The 21,513-nt window shown below is 44.1% G+C and overlaps 1 protein-coding gene across 2 annotated transcripts in view; it reads right to left on the bottom strand.

The window, feature by feature from the left end:
* DROSHA (drosha ribonuclease III) overlaps window positions 1–21,513 on the bottom strand; it is a 1,388,683-nt gene that overhangs the window by 516,917 nt on the left and 850,253 nt on the right. For both annotated transcript variants that reach the window (XM_069613610.1, XM_069613611.1), the window contains exon 12: window positions 18,007–18,081. In XM_069613610.1, the coding sequence (XP_069469711.1) occupies window positions 18,007–18,081 (75 nt within the window). The remainder of the gene's footprint in view (window positions 1–18,006; window positions 18,082–21,513) is intronic.

Below are 21,513 nucleotides of genomic sequence, written 5' to 3' on the forward strand. Positions count from 1 at the left end.
ATTAAACCATGTGCCTCTACTCCTCCAGAGACGTGCAGCACAGTGCAGAAACCAGGCGCATGGAGTATGGCAGGTGAGACTGCACTGGAGCTCTAGCTTTTTGTGGTCAATCGCACTAGAGCACATTATGTAGCAGAAAAGTTACATGCTAGTGTCACTTCAACAGGCAGGTTTATTTGTATTGCAAAAGCTGCCTTTTCAAATTTTGTCATCAACATTAAAACTATTAGCACGCTACCAAACTTAGTTATCAACAGTCAAGACATTAGGAAGGACCGATTTGGCCACAATCTTTCTTAATTACTAATACATTTCTCCATCGCGAATACTTGAAGTTCTGGTAATAGGGAAATATAGCCATTGATATATGTATCCTCAACCTAGGAACTCCCCTTCATAGATTTCCAAAGTAAGGGGCATATTATTCTCTATTACTCCTGGGTATGCATTTTAGAAATTAACAAATCATCATTTTGAAAGACAGTCTGTTGATTTGTAAGGTATCTGAACAATCTCACTGGATAACGCTCTTGCTTTCCTTGGGCTAAGCAAAAAAGTGTTCTCCTCAGTGACCAAATGGCCATGAGCTTCATGTGATAATATTGGGTTTATAATTGGCCTCTTGTATGCCTACATTAGAGAGTTGAAGTATGGTCTATTGATTTCCCTCAAACGTTTTGGGCTCAACCCTGTAAATGTGCTCCTGAACTTTTTAAACCAGTTTTCAGGTATGAAAATATGGATATTTCTAAACATGCACAAACTTTTGATAAACATTCTTTCATGCAATCCTGCCATTAGTGACCATACTGCACAAGAGATGATCATCGAGGCTAATATGTGAAAATCCTCAGCAAATTTAAAAGAGCAGCACTTAGCCAATTGCTTCCTGGGTCGTCCTATGGTAGCAAACATTTCCATTTCCTCTCTCCCCCTTTTCACTTTCCATGTTGACTTCTCTGCTTTCCTCGTCTGTTCTGGTTTCCTCAATGTTCTTCCAGTAAAAAGGCTCTACACTTTAACCAACATTATCAGGGAATTCCTACTATATAAATGTGGTTTCCTGGTTTGCGTTTCCTCTTCGTTCCTCTCCTTGAAAGATGGTGAGGTTGAGCTTTGCCGTTTACACTAAGCCGGATACCTTGGCCACTGTAGTTTGATAATAAATGAAAGGGTCATATTCGGCATTATCCTGAAAATCTAAGGACATGTTGGAACAATCTATTTTTCAAAGGTTGTTCCCATACTTTGGGAAAGATCTTGGTCCAATAACTGTATATGAGTGGATATGCAGACAGTAATGCAATAGAGAGCCAGAACCCATGCACCTAAAACGTGTGTATACTGAGAACCTTAAAGAAATGTGATTCTTTCTGAAGTGTAAAGTTTGAAATGGATGAGAAAAAACTGTTTGTTTAGGTTTACCAATTGTGCAAATATCGTGCGACAAACTGTTTGGAATGTGTTGGTATAGAGAACTACTCCATGTCTTAGTCCCATTCATATTGTCTTCTGTCTATTCATTGAAGATCTGAAATATTCTGTGGATTTTTCTCCCACAGATTCCTCATCTGGATAGATATCTTCCAGAGCAGCTGCTCTCGGAAACTCTCAACAGGGTGCATAGTGCAGGTCGACAACATTCTTGAATCAGACAGAACTTCGTCACCCACACATGCATGCACAAACACCCACCCTACCACACCTTTTTCCCTTGTCCTCAGCTGCCAATGGGATTGTTTCACAAATGAAGAAACCAATTTTGGAAAAAATATCAATTTTATTTTCTGTGGAACTAAAACATCAATAATGTCATAAAAAAGAGTGCCTTAATTTTGGGATTTCTTTCACTCTTAACTCACCCAGAAGTCGAGTTTTTAGAAGCACGGCTGGTTGGGAGGGCGTGAGGAATCTGTGGGAGGAGAATCCACAGAAAGAACAATACTGGTATGCATTTTTTTTCTTGGCAATGAATTGACCCCTCCCACAGATTGCTTGTCTGGATAGACTCCCAAGCAGTATAGCAGAAGGCTGAAAGTGTTTGACCAAGAAACTTTGCAAAACGGCTTTGCCAAAGAGGGCATCCCTGCCGCTCAGCAAATCTAAATAGTAATGCTTCACAGAGGTAACCTAAATGTGAACACTGTCTGCCTGTAACTGTGCTACCACTTGTCCCCCATCTGTAATACCATTTGCTAATTGCTCCCAAGTTATGCCACATGTTATCTATACCCAGCCACGTGTTGCATCACCTTCTGTCAGTTATACCTATTGTATTGCCTTACAGTTGCACATGTATAATGCTGCCAGTTGTTAGCTGCATTTAGCCTGTTACTTCAATGTTATTTGATAGCTGAATTGCCACCTGATAGTTGCATTTAGCCTGTTAGCGCACTGCCCTACGATAGTTGCATTTAGCCTGTTACTACATCATAATTTGATAGCTGAAATGTCACCTGATAGCTGCATTTAGCCTGTTAGCGCGCTGCCATTTGATAATTGCATTTAGCCTGTCACTACATCGTAATTTGATAGCTGCATTTAGCCTGTTAATGCATTGCCATCTGAACCCCCATCAATGCTAGGTGAACAACCAATGCACTGTGCTTGTCAATAGTTCTACAGCTACTAGCACGCTATACTGTATTTAACCCAGCACTATTCAAGTAATAATGCCTATGATTGTATGCCTCCCATTGTGTTACCTAGCATACTAGCCTCATAATAGCTTATTTACGCCATATGCACATCCAACCTAATGTTTAGCCATAGGTCCTTTGCATATGTACTATGCTAGTCCTGCAAGATCTACGCTGCCCTGCTTGCTATTAAACTGTAGCCCTACTCTGTTCAATCTATTATTTCACCCATGATTGCCATTAGATCTTTAGTCACCAGCACGCCATACTGTATTTAACCAAGCTCTACTCAAATAATAATGCCTATGATTGTATGCCTCTAACATTCTTGGCTTGTGTGGAAGTAATAAAGAGAATGAGACAGTAAGTAGTTTTATGGGTTAAGATACCCAATAACTTTTATTAACTGGAACTTTTATTTCTTTCAGGTTTAAGAAAAGGATACATCTTGCAGCTGGATTCTTCACGAGATACCTTCTCTGTCAAATGATCTCTTGCTCCTAGAACGTTCAGGTAAGTAACCTTTCAAATACTCACTGTCCAAATACTATTTCACCTTCAAATCGTGTTTCTCTCTCTCTTTATGGATAACGTTTATAAGTTCTTTCTTTTATATTTCTTCCTTGGTGTCCTTCCTTTGTCTTTATACCTTTAATCTTCTTAGTCCTTTGTTTCAGTTTTCTTTATATTGTGCTTTTCACTTGTTTGTTTTAATTTCTGAACTCTCACAAAATAAAGACTTCTGTTATATGTCTTTTCTTATTGTCTTTTAAGATTTAGGGACTGTAGAATATAACTTTCATAGTTAAAACGAATTGTTCATAACGCCACACTGAATTAATTTAGTATCGTACCCAAGTTGCAGTTCTTATGTTATGTTCACCTCTCTTCTCTCTCACTCTCCCCACGGATCGTTTTCCATTACTAATTATTTGTTTCTGGATTGATTCATTGGGCGACTCATTCACTTTCAAAGCTTGCAACCTAACAAAGCCTCACTTCCTCACACTGTAGTGATCTGTGTTACACCAGCTGGCGGTCAGCTGTTCATGAACTTTTCTCTTTTCTCCTTCAACATACAGTGAGACACGTCTCCGGTCTTCAATCACCCTATAACTGTCAACCTCACCTCAGGATATGCACCCTACTCGTTGACGTGTGCAGTGATCAGCGATAGTTCCATAGCAGGTCCGCGTCACCAGCTGATCTCCGTCTTCCAAAGCGCAACGGCGCTTCTCCCCTTTCGGTTCATCTCCAGCGTGATGGAGCCCTCCCCTCTCGGGTAGTGCGTAACTCACGCCTTTCCCTCTCTCCGGCAGGATCACTGGGCGTTCAGTCTTCGCTTCATAAAAACATTGTAACTTAACTTCTTTAGCGCAACGGCGCATATAACTTCATAACTTGAATCCGCAACCTCCCTTCTGTGCTTCAATAAGCCCAACTGTAACCGTCGTTTTCTGCCTCCTCAACCTCTTCCTTTGTCTCCTAGCAACGGATAAGCAAAACCAGCCTTATTAGAAGAAGGGACCCAGTTAACCCCTTCTCCACATACAAGCCTGTGTACTGTATAAATAAAAGATTCCTTAGCAGGCATTTTTATACTAAACAGTTTAGTAAGCATGTTTAGCTGCCGCCTCATCACAGCCTCCCACTGTGTTACTTAGCATAGTAGCCTCATACCAGCTTATTTACGCCATATGCACATCCAAGCTATTGTTTAGCCTTAGGTCCTTTGCACATGCATTATGCTAGTCCTGTTAGATCTACTCGGCCTTGCTTGCAACTAGACAGTAGCTCTACATTGTTCAACCTATTATTTGTGTCACATGCTCAGTTGCCAAATTATAGACCTGTGGTCCCATTTATAAACTTTGCCTTCATAACTACACACACAGCACATCTATCCCTGGTCCGCCCTGCAACCAGCCCTACGCACACGATATGTACCTCCCATCATTCTACACGGTCCTACTAAGGACACTCCTCCACATAATCACCCTGCAAGACTTCACTATGTTACACTACACACCTCCACTAGCATCTGCGCACAACTTCCCTAAGCAGATTGACATGATCTCTAGACCTTGTACCCTATTACAGAGGAACCTCAAATTACGCGCGAGACTCCCAAGATTGTACAACCCTCTACCTAAAAAAGCATCAAGTAATGCTACTACTAGCCCTTGCAAAACTAGCCACTCAGAGCACCCCCTATAACTGAACAGCAGACTTTTCCGAGAGCCCTTTTGCCCGAAATGCAATCTCAAGGTACAGCCTTCACTGCCCCAACCAGCACAGTCTGGGATTAAGGGTGCTCTTATTAATGCCCGCTCTATGGTTGCCCACGCAACAGATCTAGCCGATCTATTACAAAAAGAAAATATGGACTTCCTAGCGATCACTGAATCCTGGCTCCATCCCGCAGGTGGTCCAGCAATTATGTTAATCATCCCAGATGACTACACCTTGCTAAGACTAGATCGTACCACCTCGCGAGGTGGAGGCCTCGCCATAATAGCTAAAACTAACTTTACACTGAGACTCTCTCCACCCCACAACACTGACTATTGTGAATTTCTAACCGCCAAGTTAGCCATATCCAACTCGCAGTCAGTATCCATCCACCTTATATACCGATCTCCAGGCCCTCTAGGAACCTTCGAAGAGGACCTAACATTCTGTCCAACAACCTTAGAAATTCCTCTCAAAGCATCATACTAGGAGATTTTAACCTTGGCTTCAGTGATCCTCTAGACTCTAATGCAACCCTAATCAACAACTCCTTAGAAGAATTAGGTTTTACCCAAAAGATCACAGCTCCCACTCGCACCAAAGGCAGAACCCTTGACTGGATTGCCGAGCACAACTGCCCAATCACGGTCACATCCATAATGCCCCAGTCCTGGTCTGACCATCATCTGATTATGTTTTCACTAGAGGCATCAGCTCCATTGCTTATCGACAGTATAGCAGCAGCGGTTCCCATCAGAAACAAAATAAATATTACTCCAGAAAACCTCTTCCCTTTGACATTACCCACTCTCAACTCTATCTCAGACCACACTGATCCCTTCACTGTGGTCGATATGTACAACAAAGTGATGTTATCATCCCTTGATGCCATAGCACCATTAAAAATGAGAAAGAGCAAACCTCGCAAACACGTGAATACTTGGTTCACTCCACACCTAAAAGCAATTAGACAAGAGAAACGTTGTTGCGAAAAAATATGGAGACTAGATCCATCTGAGACCAATAAGAATAACTTGAGCAAACAAGCTACCCTCTATAAAAAAGAAATTATCTTGGCTAAACAAACTTCCTAAAACCTCTGCATCTCCCAAGTCAAGTCCAATACCAAAGAGATTTTTGCTATTCTGAAAGAGGTAGAATCCCCTATCCAAACTCCAGACTCCTGCCTCAAGGACAAAAACTGGTGCATGGGCATACAAAATGCTCTGGCCAATAAAATTACAGCTTTACAAACTAAGATCAATAACAACAAAAAAGACACTCTTCTTACCACCTCGAAATCCAGCAACACTAACACAACAGCACCGTTATCAATCTTGACTCCACCATATGCAGCCATCCCCCACTTTAACTTTTGAAAAATATCCACTATAGAGGTTGAAAAAGTCATCCTTAATCTTAAACCTTCAAACTGCCATGGTGACTTATGCCCAGCACAACTCATAAAAGATGCAGCTTGTGAACTCTCCCCTTTCATTACCAAACTTATAAATGCATCCTTCACCTCAGGTATCATACCCAATAACGTGAAACAATCCTGGGTCCTCCCACTCCTCAAAAAACAAAATTTAGGTCCCACCAACTACCATCCTATCGCCACTGTGCCATTCCTACTTAAAATCCTTGATAAAATAGCATGCCTACAAATCCAACACTACCTTGAATACAACAAACTCCTAGGAGTCCGACAGTCAGGTTTCAGACCCCAACATGGAACTGAGACCGCGCTTGTAGACCTTAAGGCACAAATTGATGAGTTGAGAGACGAGGGCAAGATGGCACTACTGCTGCTCCTTGATCTCTCAGCAGCATTCGATTTGGTCAACCATGAGATCCTCTGCAAGCACTTAGAGATGGCAGCCCATTTCTGCCAAGAGGCAATCGACTGGATTCAGTCCTTTCTCAACAGAACAATGTGAGTCTTCTCCCAGTTAGCAGCTGCGGACCCAATACCTATAACTTGCGGTGTGCCACAGGGCTCCTGCGTCTCGCCCACTTTGTACAACATCTTTACAAAGCCCCTTTTCGATTATCTTGACGGTCTGGGTGTCATCTACACAGACTATGCCGATGGTACCCAGATCCTCATCCCGTTGACGGGGGATTATGACAAGGATTTGGCCTTTGTAAACAGAGTGTACCTCATCATCCAGGCATGGATGGCCTCCCATGGTCTATGCCTGAATGATGACAAAACGGAACTCCTCATTTTAGGCACAACAGCTAACCTTAACAAACTTGGCCAGAACTACTCTTCAATCGAAATTGACAATAATACCATTGCCGTGGCCAAAGAGGTAAAAACCCCTTGGCTTCCATTTAGATTCCACACTAACATTAAAAAAACAAGTAAACGCTATGGCTTCCGCCACATCCTATACTTGCAAACTCATCAGAGCAGCCAAACCTTTCCTCTCCTCCAATAATTGCATTACCCTAGCTAGAGCTTTGATCCTGTCCAAGTTGCACTATTGTAATGCCCTATAACGTAGGCATTAACAAACCCATCACAAACAAGATTCAAATCTTGCAAAATAATGCCTTAAGAGCAGCCCTCAGTCTCCTGAAGAAAGCCACATTTCAGATATTAGAAGATCTGTCAACTGGCTCTCCACGACAGACAAGATCTTCCTTAAATCTTTCTCTTTGATCCACAAATGTCTCCACCATTCTGCCCCTCTTTACCCGACAGATTTACCAGACAAGTTTCCTACCGCCCCTCCAGAAAGGTCAACTCAAACCTATTGGTGCCGAGATTCAAACGCACTACGACCGGGGGGAAGTAGCTTTCCCGTCAAAGCTGCACAACATTGAAACTCTCTACCGCCACCCCTAAGGGAAGACCTTCCTTACATACAATTTAGATCCAATCTTATCCACTGGATCAAGGAACACGACGATTAATGTACTTGCTCTTTTCACCTACCCTATATGCTTAGCTATAACTTGTAAATTTTGTATATTATACTTTCTGTAATATGTTTTATTGTATCTGTTCTCAATGATGCGGATGTGTCCAGTATTGTAACCATAGCTGGACTCCATCCATTTCGCCATATGTAACCTAAGCTATATAACCTTCTTGTTGCTCTTGCGCCCTGCTAAACCTGGGTTAGGTGCGCATTACAAATAATAAAAACAAACATATGAAGAGACACTCACGTGGCAGCCTGGAAAATCTCTCAGAGGCACCACAATCTGCAACACAAAGTAGGTTGCCGGCCTCTAGTTGTGTTTGTTCGGAGCCTCAATGAAACCTCCTTAACCTTCTAATAGCACTCAGCTATACACAAAACAACCCAGCGCGATAACTTCTGCTTGGTAACTGCACTGCCCAACAGTGCCAGAGAGAAGGTATCAAAGAACTATCGTCCCTACAAAGGGGCACTGCTCAGGCCACATAGTACCTTAGTCCCCTTTTCAAATTTAACCTATGGAGTTTATCCTCCTCTTTCTAGGGATGAGGTGAAGGTACAAACCAAGAAAACTCAATTTTCTGGTTAACTTGAAATTCTGACAAAACCCTTGGCAACAAATCTCTAACCCAAGCATCATTTTCTCCTTGACAAACTGGAGGAACGGACAATGCCTGAATCTCACTCACACGCCTGGCAGATGTGATAGCGACTAAGAACAGCTTCTTCAGAGTGAGGAGTCAGACTGAGGTAGATTGCAAAGGATTGAACGGGGCAGTCATCAAAAATTAAAGAACCAGATTTAGGTCCCAAGCTGGAATAAATTGGAACAGATTGAACATATTTACAAGCTCAATAAGAAATCGTGCAACCAAAGGAACCAAAAAGAAAGCCTTGTTTGGGAGACCTCTTGAACAAATAATGAGGTCAAGTATCCTTTTACCAGGCCCTCGCTGCAGTCCCGCTTAGCCCGAGGCAGTAAAAACTTCAAGACCACAAGGTGGTGCACAACATCGGATCTGCACCTCTCTTCCCTAAACCATTCCTCCAACTGCAGATAGATTGGCTTCAGAGGGCCTGCACGCAGACAGAAACCCCTCCAGAATGTCACCTCCAAGATCCCAGCCATCATCCCTTAGCCTCTCGAGTCACAATGTAGACAGACGCCAGATTTGCCTGGCGCACCCAACCCTCCGACTTAGACACAGGATCCACCCTCTGAGGAAGACCGCGAGGTGGGCAGATGGCCAGCTCCAGAAATCCCAAGTAGCTTGTTTCTCAACCAATTCGGGACAATCAGAATCGGGTGAGCCTCCTGAGAACCAATGAGATGATCGAAATGGTGGGGGGTGCATTGTGCAGGTTAAAGGTCCACTCCACCAAGAAGGCATCCGTAGAGCACCCATTGTGTGAAATTCCCTCACTCAGACCAGCGTGCACTTTGAGCTGGTTCTCGTTGCAAACAGGTCTACGGGAGGGGTTCACCAAAAGTTTTACATCTCTGCTACCTCTGGGCAAATCGCACATTTGTGGAAGATCGAACCTGCCTGCTCAGGACATCCGTCAACCCGTTCCTTGTCCCGGACAAGTGGGCAGCTCAAACGGCCAGAACCAGTCACATGGGTAGTGACCTCACATAGGGGCAGTGACCTCACAAACCCCTCTTGTTGAGGTAGTGCATTGCCACTGTGTTGTCTATCAAGATCAAAGCACGGCACAAAAGTGACCAGTACTGATGGTTTGCAGCTCCAACAGGTTGATGAGTCACTGGCAATGGCAAACTACCTGCAGTTAAAGGCTGCTTTCCTGCAGAGCACCACATTGAGCATCCCAGCCTTTCAGTGAAGCATCCGTGATGACCCGGGCGGAAGTGACTTTGCAGAGACCACTCAACTGTTTGCAGAAGCCCCCCAGGCCTTAAAAGCTATCCCATTCGGACACTCTAATTAAGAGCATTATTCTTTCAAGCCTACCTTACCTGCACCCACACCTACACCTTGAAAAAGACCCTTGTTGGGTCAAAACATGTATTGAGTAAACTGTGCAATTAAAAATCATCAATATAGGTTTATGTTTGGGCTTATAACGCGCCGCAGCCCACAGGCATCAGGGTGCACATATACTACAGGGCCACTAACAATACCAACAAAACACGTATAAGGGGAGAGGATAAAACATAGTGAAGGTACTGGGAAAGAGATGAGCATTATAAATGGACAGAGCTACTATTGGAATAAGAGCCTCCTAAGCCTTTTTCGGAAAATTTGGAGGCTCATCTCTGTACACATCTCAACTGGGAAGTTATTCCAGGCAAGAGTAGCTATAACCGGAAAGGAACGGGCTCTACGCCGGCTTCTTTTAATCCTTGGGCAAATGAGACGATAAGTGTCATTTAATCTAAACGATCTCCCCTGTGTTTGGCGGGTGAGGGGGTTTTTCAGGTCGCTTGGGGCGTGCCCATGTAGGCATTTTTGTATCAGAGTCAGGAACTTGAAGGTAATCCTGGAAGTGACAGGGAGCCAATGAAGTTCCCTTCTGGCCGAGGTGATATGTTCCCATTTGGAGACACCTTTTATAATTCGGAACGTCATTTTGAAAAACTTGGAGCTTCTGTATACAATTCTTACTGGCTCCCCCAAGCAGAGCATTACAGTAGTCAATACAGGACATTAGAATGGCTCTGACCAGGATCTCGCAGTTCTTGCTATTGACGTATGGTTTAACCAACCTGAGTAACCTCAGGTGATAGAGATTTTGTTTATGATGGTTGCTCCATGGGTGTCTGCGCCAAGTGACTGATCCACTATCACTCCTAGAGTTTTAAATGTGGCGGCCATCAATGGCAAATTCTGCATATCCCGGCCCCAGTTTCGACCTTGTTCGGTCTTTCCACTATTGAGGCAGAGCCAATTTTGAGTCATCCAGTGTTTTATAATTTGGTAGATATTCTGTATGGTGAGTCCTCAATGTAGTTTCCACTCCGTTCCAATAACAGCTGAGTGTATCGGCATAATTTGTGAATATAACCCCGGCTTTATCCAAAATAGTGCATAGAGTGCGTAAATAGATATTAGAGAGTGCAGGGCACACCACAAGTGGACAGTAATAGCTTTGAGGATGCTTGGCCCCAACACACACTCGACACCCTGTCTGACAGGAAGGAATTCAACCATTTCACAGCTTAGGGGGGAGTATTGCCCTACCAAGGACAATGTGGCTATATGTTTCTTGTGGTCAACGAGGTCAAAAGCCACTGATAAATCAAAAAGGATCAGCAGCCTTCCCTTGCCTTGTCCATACAGTCGATCATCTGGCTCTGGAGACCAAGTAACGCACTCTCTCTGCCATGATTTCTCTGAAACCAGATTTTCTGGAGTGCAGGGTGTGCGCCTCTTCCAAATGTTTTTGCAGCTGCATGGTAGCTACTCTATCCACGATATTCAAGAGAAAAGGAACATTTGTAATGGGTGTATAGTTGTTAAAATGGTTAGGGTCTAAACCTGCCTCCTTTAGCAAGGAAGAAACTACAACCTTCTTGACCGCTTTAGGAATGGTACCATGCCAAAAGGTGGCGTTGGTAAAGCGAGTCAGGAAGGGTGAGAAGAAATTGGCGTTATTTAAGATGATTTTAACTGCCTAAGTATCACCATTACAAAAAGTGGGCCGCAGCTTTTTGAGGACCTCCTCCATATTCTGTACAGAGATGGAGAAATTAAAAAGCATCCTCACTAGGGGGGTACCCCAATGTTATCAGGTTCAGAGACTGAAACCGGATCTGCCATGATTTTTGCGTGAGCTATTGTAATTTTATCTAAAAAAGCTTGTTGGACCTTGGAGCAGTCTTCCATAATAGGAGAGGCCAGATCTGATTTCAAATGCGGTTTTTCCAAGGTTTTCAATATTTCAAACCATGTCCTCGTACTATTCAAGGATTCCTCAATTTCTGCATTATAAAGCAGTGAGAATGTTTTCCCTGTACTCTTTTTCAATATTTTTCCAATTAGTCTTGTTTTTGCCTGTCTGGGTCTTGTTCCATTTGCGCTCTGCCAGTCGTTTTTCCTGTTTCAGTTTAATGAGTTGTGGGGAAAAACCAATAACAATGGTTTGGTCTGTGCCTAACCATTCTGGTCTTGTCAGGTGATATGCTATCAAGCATATCTGTCATGGCAGCCTCATATCGCGAGACCAACAAATCAGGTGGGTCAAGATCAGATGTGTGTGCCATAATGCTGGATAAGCACATGTCAAGGTCAGACGGTCCGATTTTATTAATATTGCTGCAGATTTCCCAGGAAGAGTTATTTTAAAAGCACTGTCAAAAGGTCAGACCAGACACAAGGGGTGGTGCGGATCGAGTCGACCTGCATATTTCTTGCCCCGACCCAATCCAAAATGTTACCTTTAACATGTCTTGCTCCATTATTGTGGACCAGAATGTCAATGTTTTTCAAATCAAGCTCAAGGGAGATTGCTTGTCAGCGGGATTTCCCGTCCATCTGTTAAGATCTCCCATAAGCATAATGGATGTATAGGGAGTTTAAAAACTTGTCAAAATGGCCATAAGGTCCTCGTTATCTCATTTGGGGGGTCGGTAAATCACGAAAAAATTAGTACATTGGACATGGGAGGAGTTTATTTTCAGGTGAAGCAGTTCACAGCCCTCGCAAGTAGTGAATGTCTGGAGGAAATGAATTTCCTCTCTAGCGATAAGTGCTATCCCACATCCAATACCAATCTATCTATTCTGTCCAAAAAAGGAAAAAACAGTAGGAGTAACTGCCTTGATAACTGCCTTGGGGTCACTGACATCCTTGAGCCAGGTTTCAGATGATGCCAAAATATCAATGTCGTTATCTAGGATAAAGTCATGGATATCAATAGCTGACTTCCCTAGTGACCTGGTGTTCAAAAGTGCAATTTTAAAATTGACCCCATTGAGCAATATGGGTTTCACAGGGGTCCTCTCCTGCTTTAGAATGTGTGTATCACCAGGTAGCGCCGGGGCATTATCGTGTTTCAGCTCACTTAAAGGTTCGGAAGTAAGAACAGAGTGTATATGTAGTTGTTTACTGCCATTCCTCTCAACTGACCCCCCCTTCATTATTAATTGTGGCTTCTTTCATCTGACTATCAGCAGTTTTTTCAATAAGTAACATAGGTTCCGAGTCAGGGAGGGGTGCTTTATAGATGGGTATGCAGAGTTATTATACTTTACCCGAGCATCAGGAGGAAACTATGGCTTTTTCTCAGTAGTGCTTTCCCTAGTTAAATGACGCATGCAAATGAGAGGGAGAACAGGTCTAAATGAGTCCATGCCTGGCGAAAAATAAAATATGCTGCAATAAAACGTTTTCTCCGGGCGGAAGAGGGGAGCCAGCCACTAGCAACGTCAGCACGGACTAGCACAGACTGGCTCGACCCGGATGCGACTGAAAGTTAAACAAATGGACATGCAGAGTACAATTCCACTGGGAATTGTAGTTCACTGTGCGATAACGTTCCAAGGACCACGCCTGCAATTAAACCAGTGGGCTGCACTGGATGAAAGGTTTCTGGATACAAGTGGATTACACAGCAGATGCAAAAATTTGATAATTAGTTAAAAATATACAAATCTAAACATTTCAAAACTAGGTGGTGCAGACTTCTTAAAAGTTACTTAAGAAAATGATCAACTCAGCAATAAAGTGCAGGGAAATGCAAGGTGCAAATAAGCAGTAACTGTAAACTTCAGGACTAAGCAGCGTCTTGCTGCAAACTATATACTACAACATTGAGCATTTTTACTTATCACGGTTACCAACAATATCACAAACGTTGAGCTTTTGAATCTTTCTACATCATTGAACCTGTAATCCAAAGGAAACTACCAACCCACCTAGCGCCATTGTGAGACAGGTTCAATACTCGCACTTTCTAAACCAAGAAACAAGATGGAAAGGCACCATGTCACACGAACCCAGTCATAGGCAGCTGAGTCACACTCACGAATGCACAGATCTAGCGCGGAGATCCTCACATTTCTAGTGCCTTATCTTCCTCAGCTCTACCACCACATAATTAGATTCAGGTAAAATGCACCAACTGCTGACAGTTATTAAAAACCATAAGAATTACGAAGCAATGTGTAACTTCATAGATATTACTGTAGATAGGCAGGTTATAATTAGAAAATAGACAGGATGCTTTCTTTAGGATAAACAATGCAATAATGTGCGAGAATCCCCCCCCTCCCCCTCCATCCCAACCTGGGCAATCTGTAAGGAAAAAGTAAGGTGTACCTTTATCTTGTATAATACAACCCAGTCAAATATTTTCAATACTACTCTGCTTTTTCTACAGATGCCACTACCCAAAGTACCTGGGAAGCCACAGGAGAACAGGATCCAAGAGGAATCTGGGACCCCTGGATGAATCCTGATGATGGAAGCTCTTCCTCGTCACAGTACTTTGGGTGCCTTAGCAGGAGAAGTGGTGGAGTTTCTGGTCTTTATTTGACAAGACCCCTTGAGGATGAACCCCCCCCCCGGATAGGCAGCAATGCAGGTCTTTCATAGTGGTCTCTGATGTTGGGTTACTATGCCGGCAGTGGATGTCCCACAATCCATCGATTCCTATGGCAGGGCCTGGGTATCCCAAAAATGGAGGTCACGATTGGTTTATCAAATTCAAATGCTAATTCATAAACTGCACCTTGTTGGTCCACAAACAGCAGTGCAAATTCATAAGGTGCATCATAAAGAGGGGTGTCCCCCATCTTGACATCCATAAAACAGGGAAGCAAGGGCGCAGGGGTGTTGAGTGCCCGCAAGGGGTGCCGAGTGTCCCAGGTGGGCTTCCATAGCCCAGAGCAACGGAGCGCCAGGCCACGGACCCTTCCGCATATCTTTAGCTTCCAATCTCGCCAGGGCTGAAGTCCGCTGGGAAGCAAGGGCCCAGGGGTGTTGAGCACCCACAAGGGGCGTTATGCGACCCAAAGGTATCTGCAAACCGACGAGGAATTTCAAAGAGGTTTCTACACCAAGTCGTGAGGAGAGGAGCGCGGAAGAGGGGGGTGGGGGAAGGCACAGTTAAACTACTAATCTGTCTTGTATTGCCGCCACCAATGCTCCTGACCGACCGCACTGTGCCTACTGCTTGAGTTAAAATACCCCAGACATGGATGCCATGACAACGATAGCGGTGGAAACGGACGTTGTCACGCCCACACCCTATCCCCTCCCTTGCCTTTAAGATGCTCCATTGCGTCGGGTCCATCTAAGAGGAGATCTCCAACAGTGAAGCAGAGGATGTTGGCTTCACCTGCCCGAAACCCTGATATAGCTGGTATAGCCAGGATCCACAACCCCACAATGCTAACTGGTGATGCGTACAGCCTGATTAATTTCTTTGATCAGTTTCTGTGAAATGTCCCAGTCATCAAGGGGACTGACGGATGCAGTGACACTGAAGAGATTGGCTCTACTATTCATGATGAAGGTGCGAAGTCACGCAGCACTGCTAGTAGTTGCGGATATAGGCTTTCATTCCCAACCAGAGGTAGCCCTGCGACACCCTTCTCAGATTCACTGAACCAAGGGGGGCTAGGCATCTTTATGGCTTCTACGAGTGTCCACTCAACAGCTGCTTTGTTACGTACAGAGGCATTTACCACTTTTCTGTCCCCCCCATCTCAAGCCCCATTACCTCACCCCAAATTCTACTCCTACTTCTGCACATCGACCACAGAAGAACTGTACTGTGATCCCTGTGAGTGAACCATCGGAGATGTGCACTGTCGACTTTTCCCCTGTGCTGTCCCAAACAACTACATTTTACAACACTGAGGGAGCTAAAGTACTGATGTCCATGAGTGCAATTTTCGCCCCTCACCCCCTCCCCCACACCCTGCCCAGTATGCTGGAAAATGTCACAAGAGACAAGGCCCCTTGCCATCAAACCTTTCTCCCCCTTTATCTTTGAAGTCCCACCTACAACATGTATATGATGTAACTGAAGTAGGCGGCCTGCCAGATGTTAACTCAGAGCACCTAGTCTCTCCGGGCCCATCTGCCACCTCTGTTATTTCTGTCCCAGTCCAGACTCCTGCCGGTTCGGTACATGGATCGGCACAGGGCTGCAAATGCTCTCAGGTTCTTGCCGAGTTAGTGGCCTTAAAAAAAGCTTCTTCCGTTGATCCTTGAAAATGGCGAAACCAAGGACGTGGTACACAAGGAGCGTTCCAAATAAGCAATGACTGATCCCAAGTGCCTGGGCCCTGGCCCGGGAAAAACACTGAAGAAACCATGCAGTGCCCCCAAGATGAATTTGGGATCCAAAAGAGGGTCCAAGGGTTTTACCAATGCTGCCACTAGCCCCTCGATCACAAACCATCATGCCAACCCCATGGAACTGCATGGGGTGAGCAATAACAGGGAGCCTAACCAAAGAAGCTCTCGTATCCAGTGGGGGTTCGGGGGGAGGGGGGGGGACTGGTGAAGCATGTTGCAGAGTAATTGCAGAATTGGGCATGCAAGGTTTAGCTAACCTTCAGGCTTTAAATCCACCAAGTGCCTAAAGCCAAGCTAGGAAGCACGAACCTCTGAGGGGGGGGCCCCGTTGGTTGGGAGTGGTATATATGCATAGGGTCCCCAGATGCTCGAGCAGCCAATTCGAAGATAGAGATTCTCTCGTCAATAAGTGCACTCACTGGCTGAGATGAGTTCATGGTTGTACCTCCCTAATTAGAGATGATATCATAGGCTGCAAGAGACTAAGCTTGGATAATGACAGCACATTTGATCTCATACGCATAGACCCAAGGGACCCTAGGATGGCCTTCAACCTGCTGAGACTAGGCATATGTCGCTGTCCCTTCCTCAGCAACGTGATCTCAATAAGTGCATTCCATCTCTATAAGAACGTCCAGCTTTCTGTCCAATGTCATTCCCTCCCTATGAGAATACTTTGCTTTCTGGTCCAATGACACGAAAGGGCATTGGGCCCCAGTTTTCCATGCTCACGGGTGCCAATATGGTCCCATTGGTGAAAAGAATAATGCAGGCGTCCACCACTAGTTATGGGAGCCTTCAATAGGGTTGAACCTATAGGATGTTAACTCATTGCAGCCTGGGTTATTGCACTGGTTTTAGGATAGTCTCATGGGAGCTGCGGTCTCATGTTTGGGGGAGGTGGGTTGCATCTGTATGATATTACTGCAACTGCTTGTGTGTATATATTATATGTATGTACTTTGATGGCCTCTGGCCGTATAAAGTTAAAATCTGTTGCTCCAGCAGCACCCCGAATAGTCCGCACACTGCCTCACTCCAGGGACAGTCCTCCCAATCTGACATTAGCTCACTGATTTGCACTAAACAAGCTATGCAATACAGTCCTTTGTTGTGTCTGGAAAGTGTCAATGATTTGTGTGACTTCTGTCCCTCACCAAGAGCTTTTTAGGGACCTTTAATAAGGCCAGTGAGTGAAAATTCTGAAAGGGAGGTTCAGAGTAAAGGGAGAAACGTAACAGGCTGGAGAAAGGATCAGGCACCTGAGGCACACTCCCCCAAACCTCCATAATGGAGCGGGTGGTTACACCTTGTCCACAGTCTCCCAACCCTCATCTCATAACCTAAAGCATGGGACATCATAAGACATTCGCTGAGAGCCGACCCTAAAGGCCTGGCAAGCATTGGGAAATGGCGATTTTATTTTCAGCCTCCTAAAACCTTCAAGTGTGCATGATAAATGTTTCTATGCCTGCATGTGGTCTCCAGCGGTGCAAAGCCGCCCAACAGACTCAAATATATTGAGAAGCTACAGGTGTTCCATAGTGACCCCAGAATATTCACAGTTTGACAGAATTTCTGGTGAAGTGACCCGCCAATATTAGCATGTCACTTTTGGACAAGTGAACCTGGAACAACTTACTATGTTCATTTCTCGTTGATTTTCCAGGGCATCTTCAAAAGAATGTGTATTGTAATTGCCAGATCAAAAATTGTTTTGGAAAGACAGATGCTTTAATCTGGTCTCAGGACAGAAAACTTACTAAAGTGTCTTTGTTGCAAGGACGCAGATGGAATGAGGAGTCTTATTTATAAACTGTTCAGGCAACTTGGGATAAAGACAAGTCGGGCTCTTGGCCTTCCAATTATGAACAAATGTTTATTTTCAAATGTGTGGAACTCAGTGCTCATATAAACCAACGTGGTTACCTGGAAGCCATCTCACAAACCGTGGCATGAAATGAAATCGAGGGCAGCTCGGAGTTCCATTCTCAAACACAGGACCTAAAAGAAGCAAAAACAAACATCAACAAAGAGCAACATTTCAATTAGACATGCATAGCATCATTACATTAAAAACCTAATAAAATATTGTGCACCTTACATCCCTCCACGATGGGTACAAAAATCTTTAGGTGCGGGCAGCTGGCTGGACAGCACAAACTCCACTGACAGTCTGACTTGTGCTTTATGGAAATAGTAAATATTGCTTCTTTGAAAAATCTTGTAGTATACCCTGTATTATTCTAAGCCCGATTCATCAATTTTAAGGGAATTGCCACAATCATGGAGACACACATTTGCAAAAATGCTAGGGCGCTTTGGAAATCAGATAATATCCAGTTGACAAACAACTAGGCTGCGATTGGTAACATTTAATTTACTGTTAGTCATGCCCTTTCCTCTATTTGTTGACAGGGGACTTTACTGAATAAAACATTGAGAAGGAGCGGGTCCCTTTACTGCAATCAAGAAATTGCAGTAAAGATTGACACAGGCCTGTATGGTCCGAGGTGGACAGCACGTAGGGTGGCTGGGAAATGACACTCCACAGAGAGACAGATGAAGGCGGGGCATGCAGGAGACCTGAGGGTAAAATAGTGGAGCAGGCGGGGGATTTAAGTGGTTGTGGCACCAATGTGGGAATCCTACGCCGTGGAATGTTATGCCACAATTAGGTGATGCAGTTATGACACTGAACCCCCTCTTGCATCTAAAAACTGCTATTTGGATGCAAAAGACTAGTACAAACCATCTCTGTCAATGATCAGGCTTATTTATAAAGGAGGAAATGCATCTGCAATCATCATCCATCACATGTTGGATGAGGGGATCACGGCCTCCTGGAGCGCACAACCTTTTAGCGGTCTTGAATAAAAATAAAACATGAGGTCTTTACCGACATGGAAGATCTGTATTGGTTAGATGAGCTCTCATCAGAGGGATAAACTCATCCTTTCCCAACTGATTTCATCTGCTCAAGGCAAGCACATCTTTCTTAGTTCCAAGTTCTCCCTGGATGCTTGCAGATCCCTTGCTGCCAAATTGCCCACGCTTCCACTCCCCCATTGTTAGCTTCACGCTCTGTTGTATTGATCCCTTGGAATCTCCTTCCCTCGCCTTGTACAGCACTGTTACTTCCAGATGGGTCTGTGCTCAAATACTCCAATAAAAAAGGTCTGCGTTTCAAAGGGCTCCATTTTACCTCTGCCTTTTTTCCATTTGCACACAGAGCTGCTGGGAGTGCTCTTTAGTAGTGAGGATGACAGGTAACATCAATACAATGATGAGCGATAGCTTCGACTAATGACAAACATAAGGGTTAGCCCCATGAAGGACTGGATGACCCATTATCACCATAAACTGAATCCAAAAGGATTGATGTTGTGCCCTTAACCTTGATGGTGTGCCCTATTTGGTCAATCGTAAAAGGTGAAGGAGGGAAAACATTGACTTCATCAGAAATACTGTGCAGTTTCCATACCCTTGTTTATCCCATCTATAAGATTACATGGTAATCCAACTGCATACAAATCAGCCTTATCCTGCCCCAAAAGGGCAGTCTGGTGTCAACTGCTAGGCAACACCCACTCTGAAAGAATATAAGCAACTCCAGACTTATTTTTGCCTTTTTAAAAAGCTACTCAGAGCAATTTCCAGTGATCATGATTAATCCACAGCGTTCCATCCATCACTTTTTCCTTGTTTCAAAGTTGCCCTGTGTGTCACGGGTGTGTTCAGCTATAGATTTCGAATTAGCTGTGCCTGGAGTGCCAATCAACCCCAAGGATGATGTCCAATGAGGCAGAAAGGTTTCTGGGTTTGTTTGCTTTTACACATAGTATGGATGAGACCTAGCAGTTCAGGCTGCACTGCGTCTTGGAGTGGGATCAAGACTGATTGGGGCCAGGGGCACCACCCTCAACACCCCCGCACCTTTGATAGCTCAAATTTGTGATAACTAATTCTCCTTTAATTAGCAGCTTTTGTGGCATGTAAGCCTGTTAAACCCTTTTTATTTTTTCATCGTTTGGCCACTGGCGTTCCATACTAAATCTCTTCTGTAGATAAAACAGGAGGCCATGCATTGAATTGAAACAGTCTTTAAAAAACAATCGCAGTAGCAAAGTAATAGCCAGAGATTTGGCCACTTCAGCACCCATTATGAAGTTGGTAGCAGGTCTTCAATCAACTCCGCAGATGTCTCCTTCCGCTACATGGGATCAGGTCTAGAACCTCTGGTTCTGAGCCCATGGTAAGAAATGATAAGGCAGCCTTATGCATTGTAACCCGCCCGATTAATATCTCTAATCGCAGCGTGGCGTGACCGCTTAACGCAAGTCGGGAACTCTGCGAGCCTATTGGGGTAAGTCTTAGTAAATCAGCCACACATTATTGCGGCAGCTGGGACGGATGACATCAGCATGTGCTCGTCAAATATGTAAAAACCAATTTGGGAATGCCTTCTTACCAATGGGTATCAACGAACATAGTATCCAAAAATAAAGAAGCTGAGTGTCTATGATTGCAGTGTAGCTGACAAAAACCAGGAATGGGTAAGAAAGGAAGCTGGACACAGTAAAGCTGTGCGATTTCTTCTATATCTAGGTGGAGATATCGGCCATGGATGGAATCAGTGCCCCAAGCCCACAAAGGAGGTGGAAAGGGCCTTCAGCTGCATGAAGACCATCATGGGTGGCATGAAAAAGGAAATTATAAGAGGTGTCCCTCCTCGCGATTATCATTCTACTGAGGTTTAAGGTTCATGGCCTGGTCACCTACTAGTTTTGCTGGGCTGGTAGTGCATGAGAAAGGAGCTGTTGGTGCAGTAACAGGTAAAGGAGCTATATAAGAACCAGGCAGCGAGGAGAGGTAAGAAAATACATCACATTAATGTACTATAAACATTACGCAGGCACCGAAGGATGGAATAAAATATTTTTACCTATAATTAGACAGAATTCACTCATATAAAAACTTTAACGCCAACTGCTGTGGATTTCCCTGAACAACCCCCTAAACGTCCCGTCTTTCTTCCCCCAACTAGGCAGTAGGATAGTTAAACTGATCTTTGGGGCAGGCATGGCAGAGTCGAGATTTTTTAAGATCATTAGATATGCAATGATTAGCAGCTCAGTAAACAGTCATCCCCTATGGTGGTCCACTAGGCTGTACTCCACAGCGACCATACACTTGCAGGCAAGGTGAACACATTGTACACTGTAACAAGCTACATTTATAGAATATGCACCAAGTCGGTGGTAAAGGGAAAAAAAATGTACTTTACAAAATTCAACGTTTTATTCAGCATTGACAAGTATTGCATTAGAATGAAAGAATATGGCCATATCTTTATCCACACCATATTAGTACAATCCAAAAATGATCAACGGTTAAGGCTTTTCAGGCTCCTTAGAAGCTTCTGCAAATTTGGAA

This window comes from Ambystoma mexicanum, chromosome 5p (assembly GCF_040938575.1).
Source record: "Ambystoma mexicanum isolate Mex_15411 chromosome 5p, UKY_AmexF1_1, whole genome shotgun sequence".
Taxonomy (NCBI): domain Eukaryota; kingdom Metazoa; phylum Chordata; class Amphibia; order Caudata; family Ambystomatidae; genus Ambystoma; species Ambystoma mexicanum.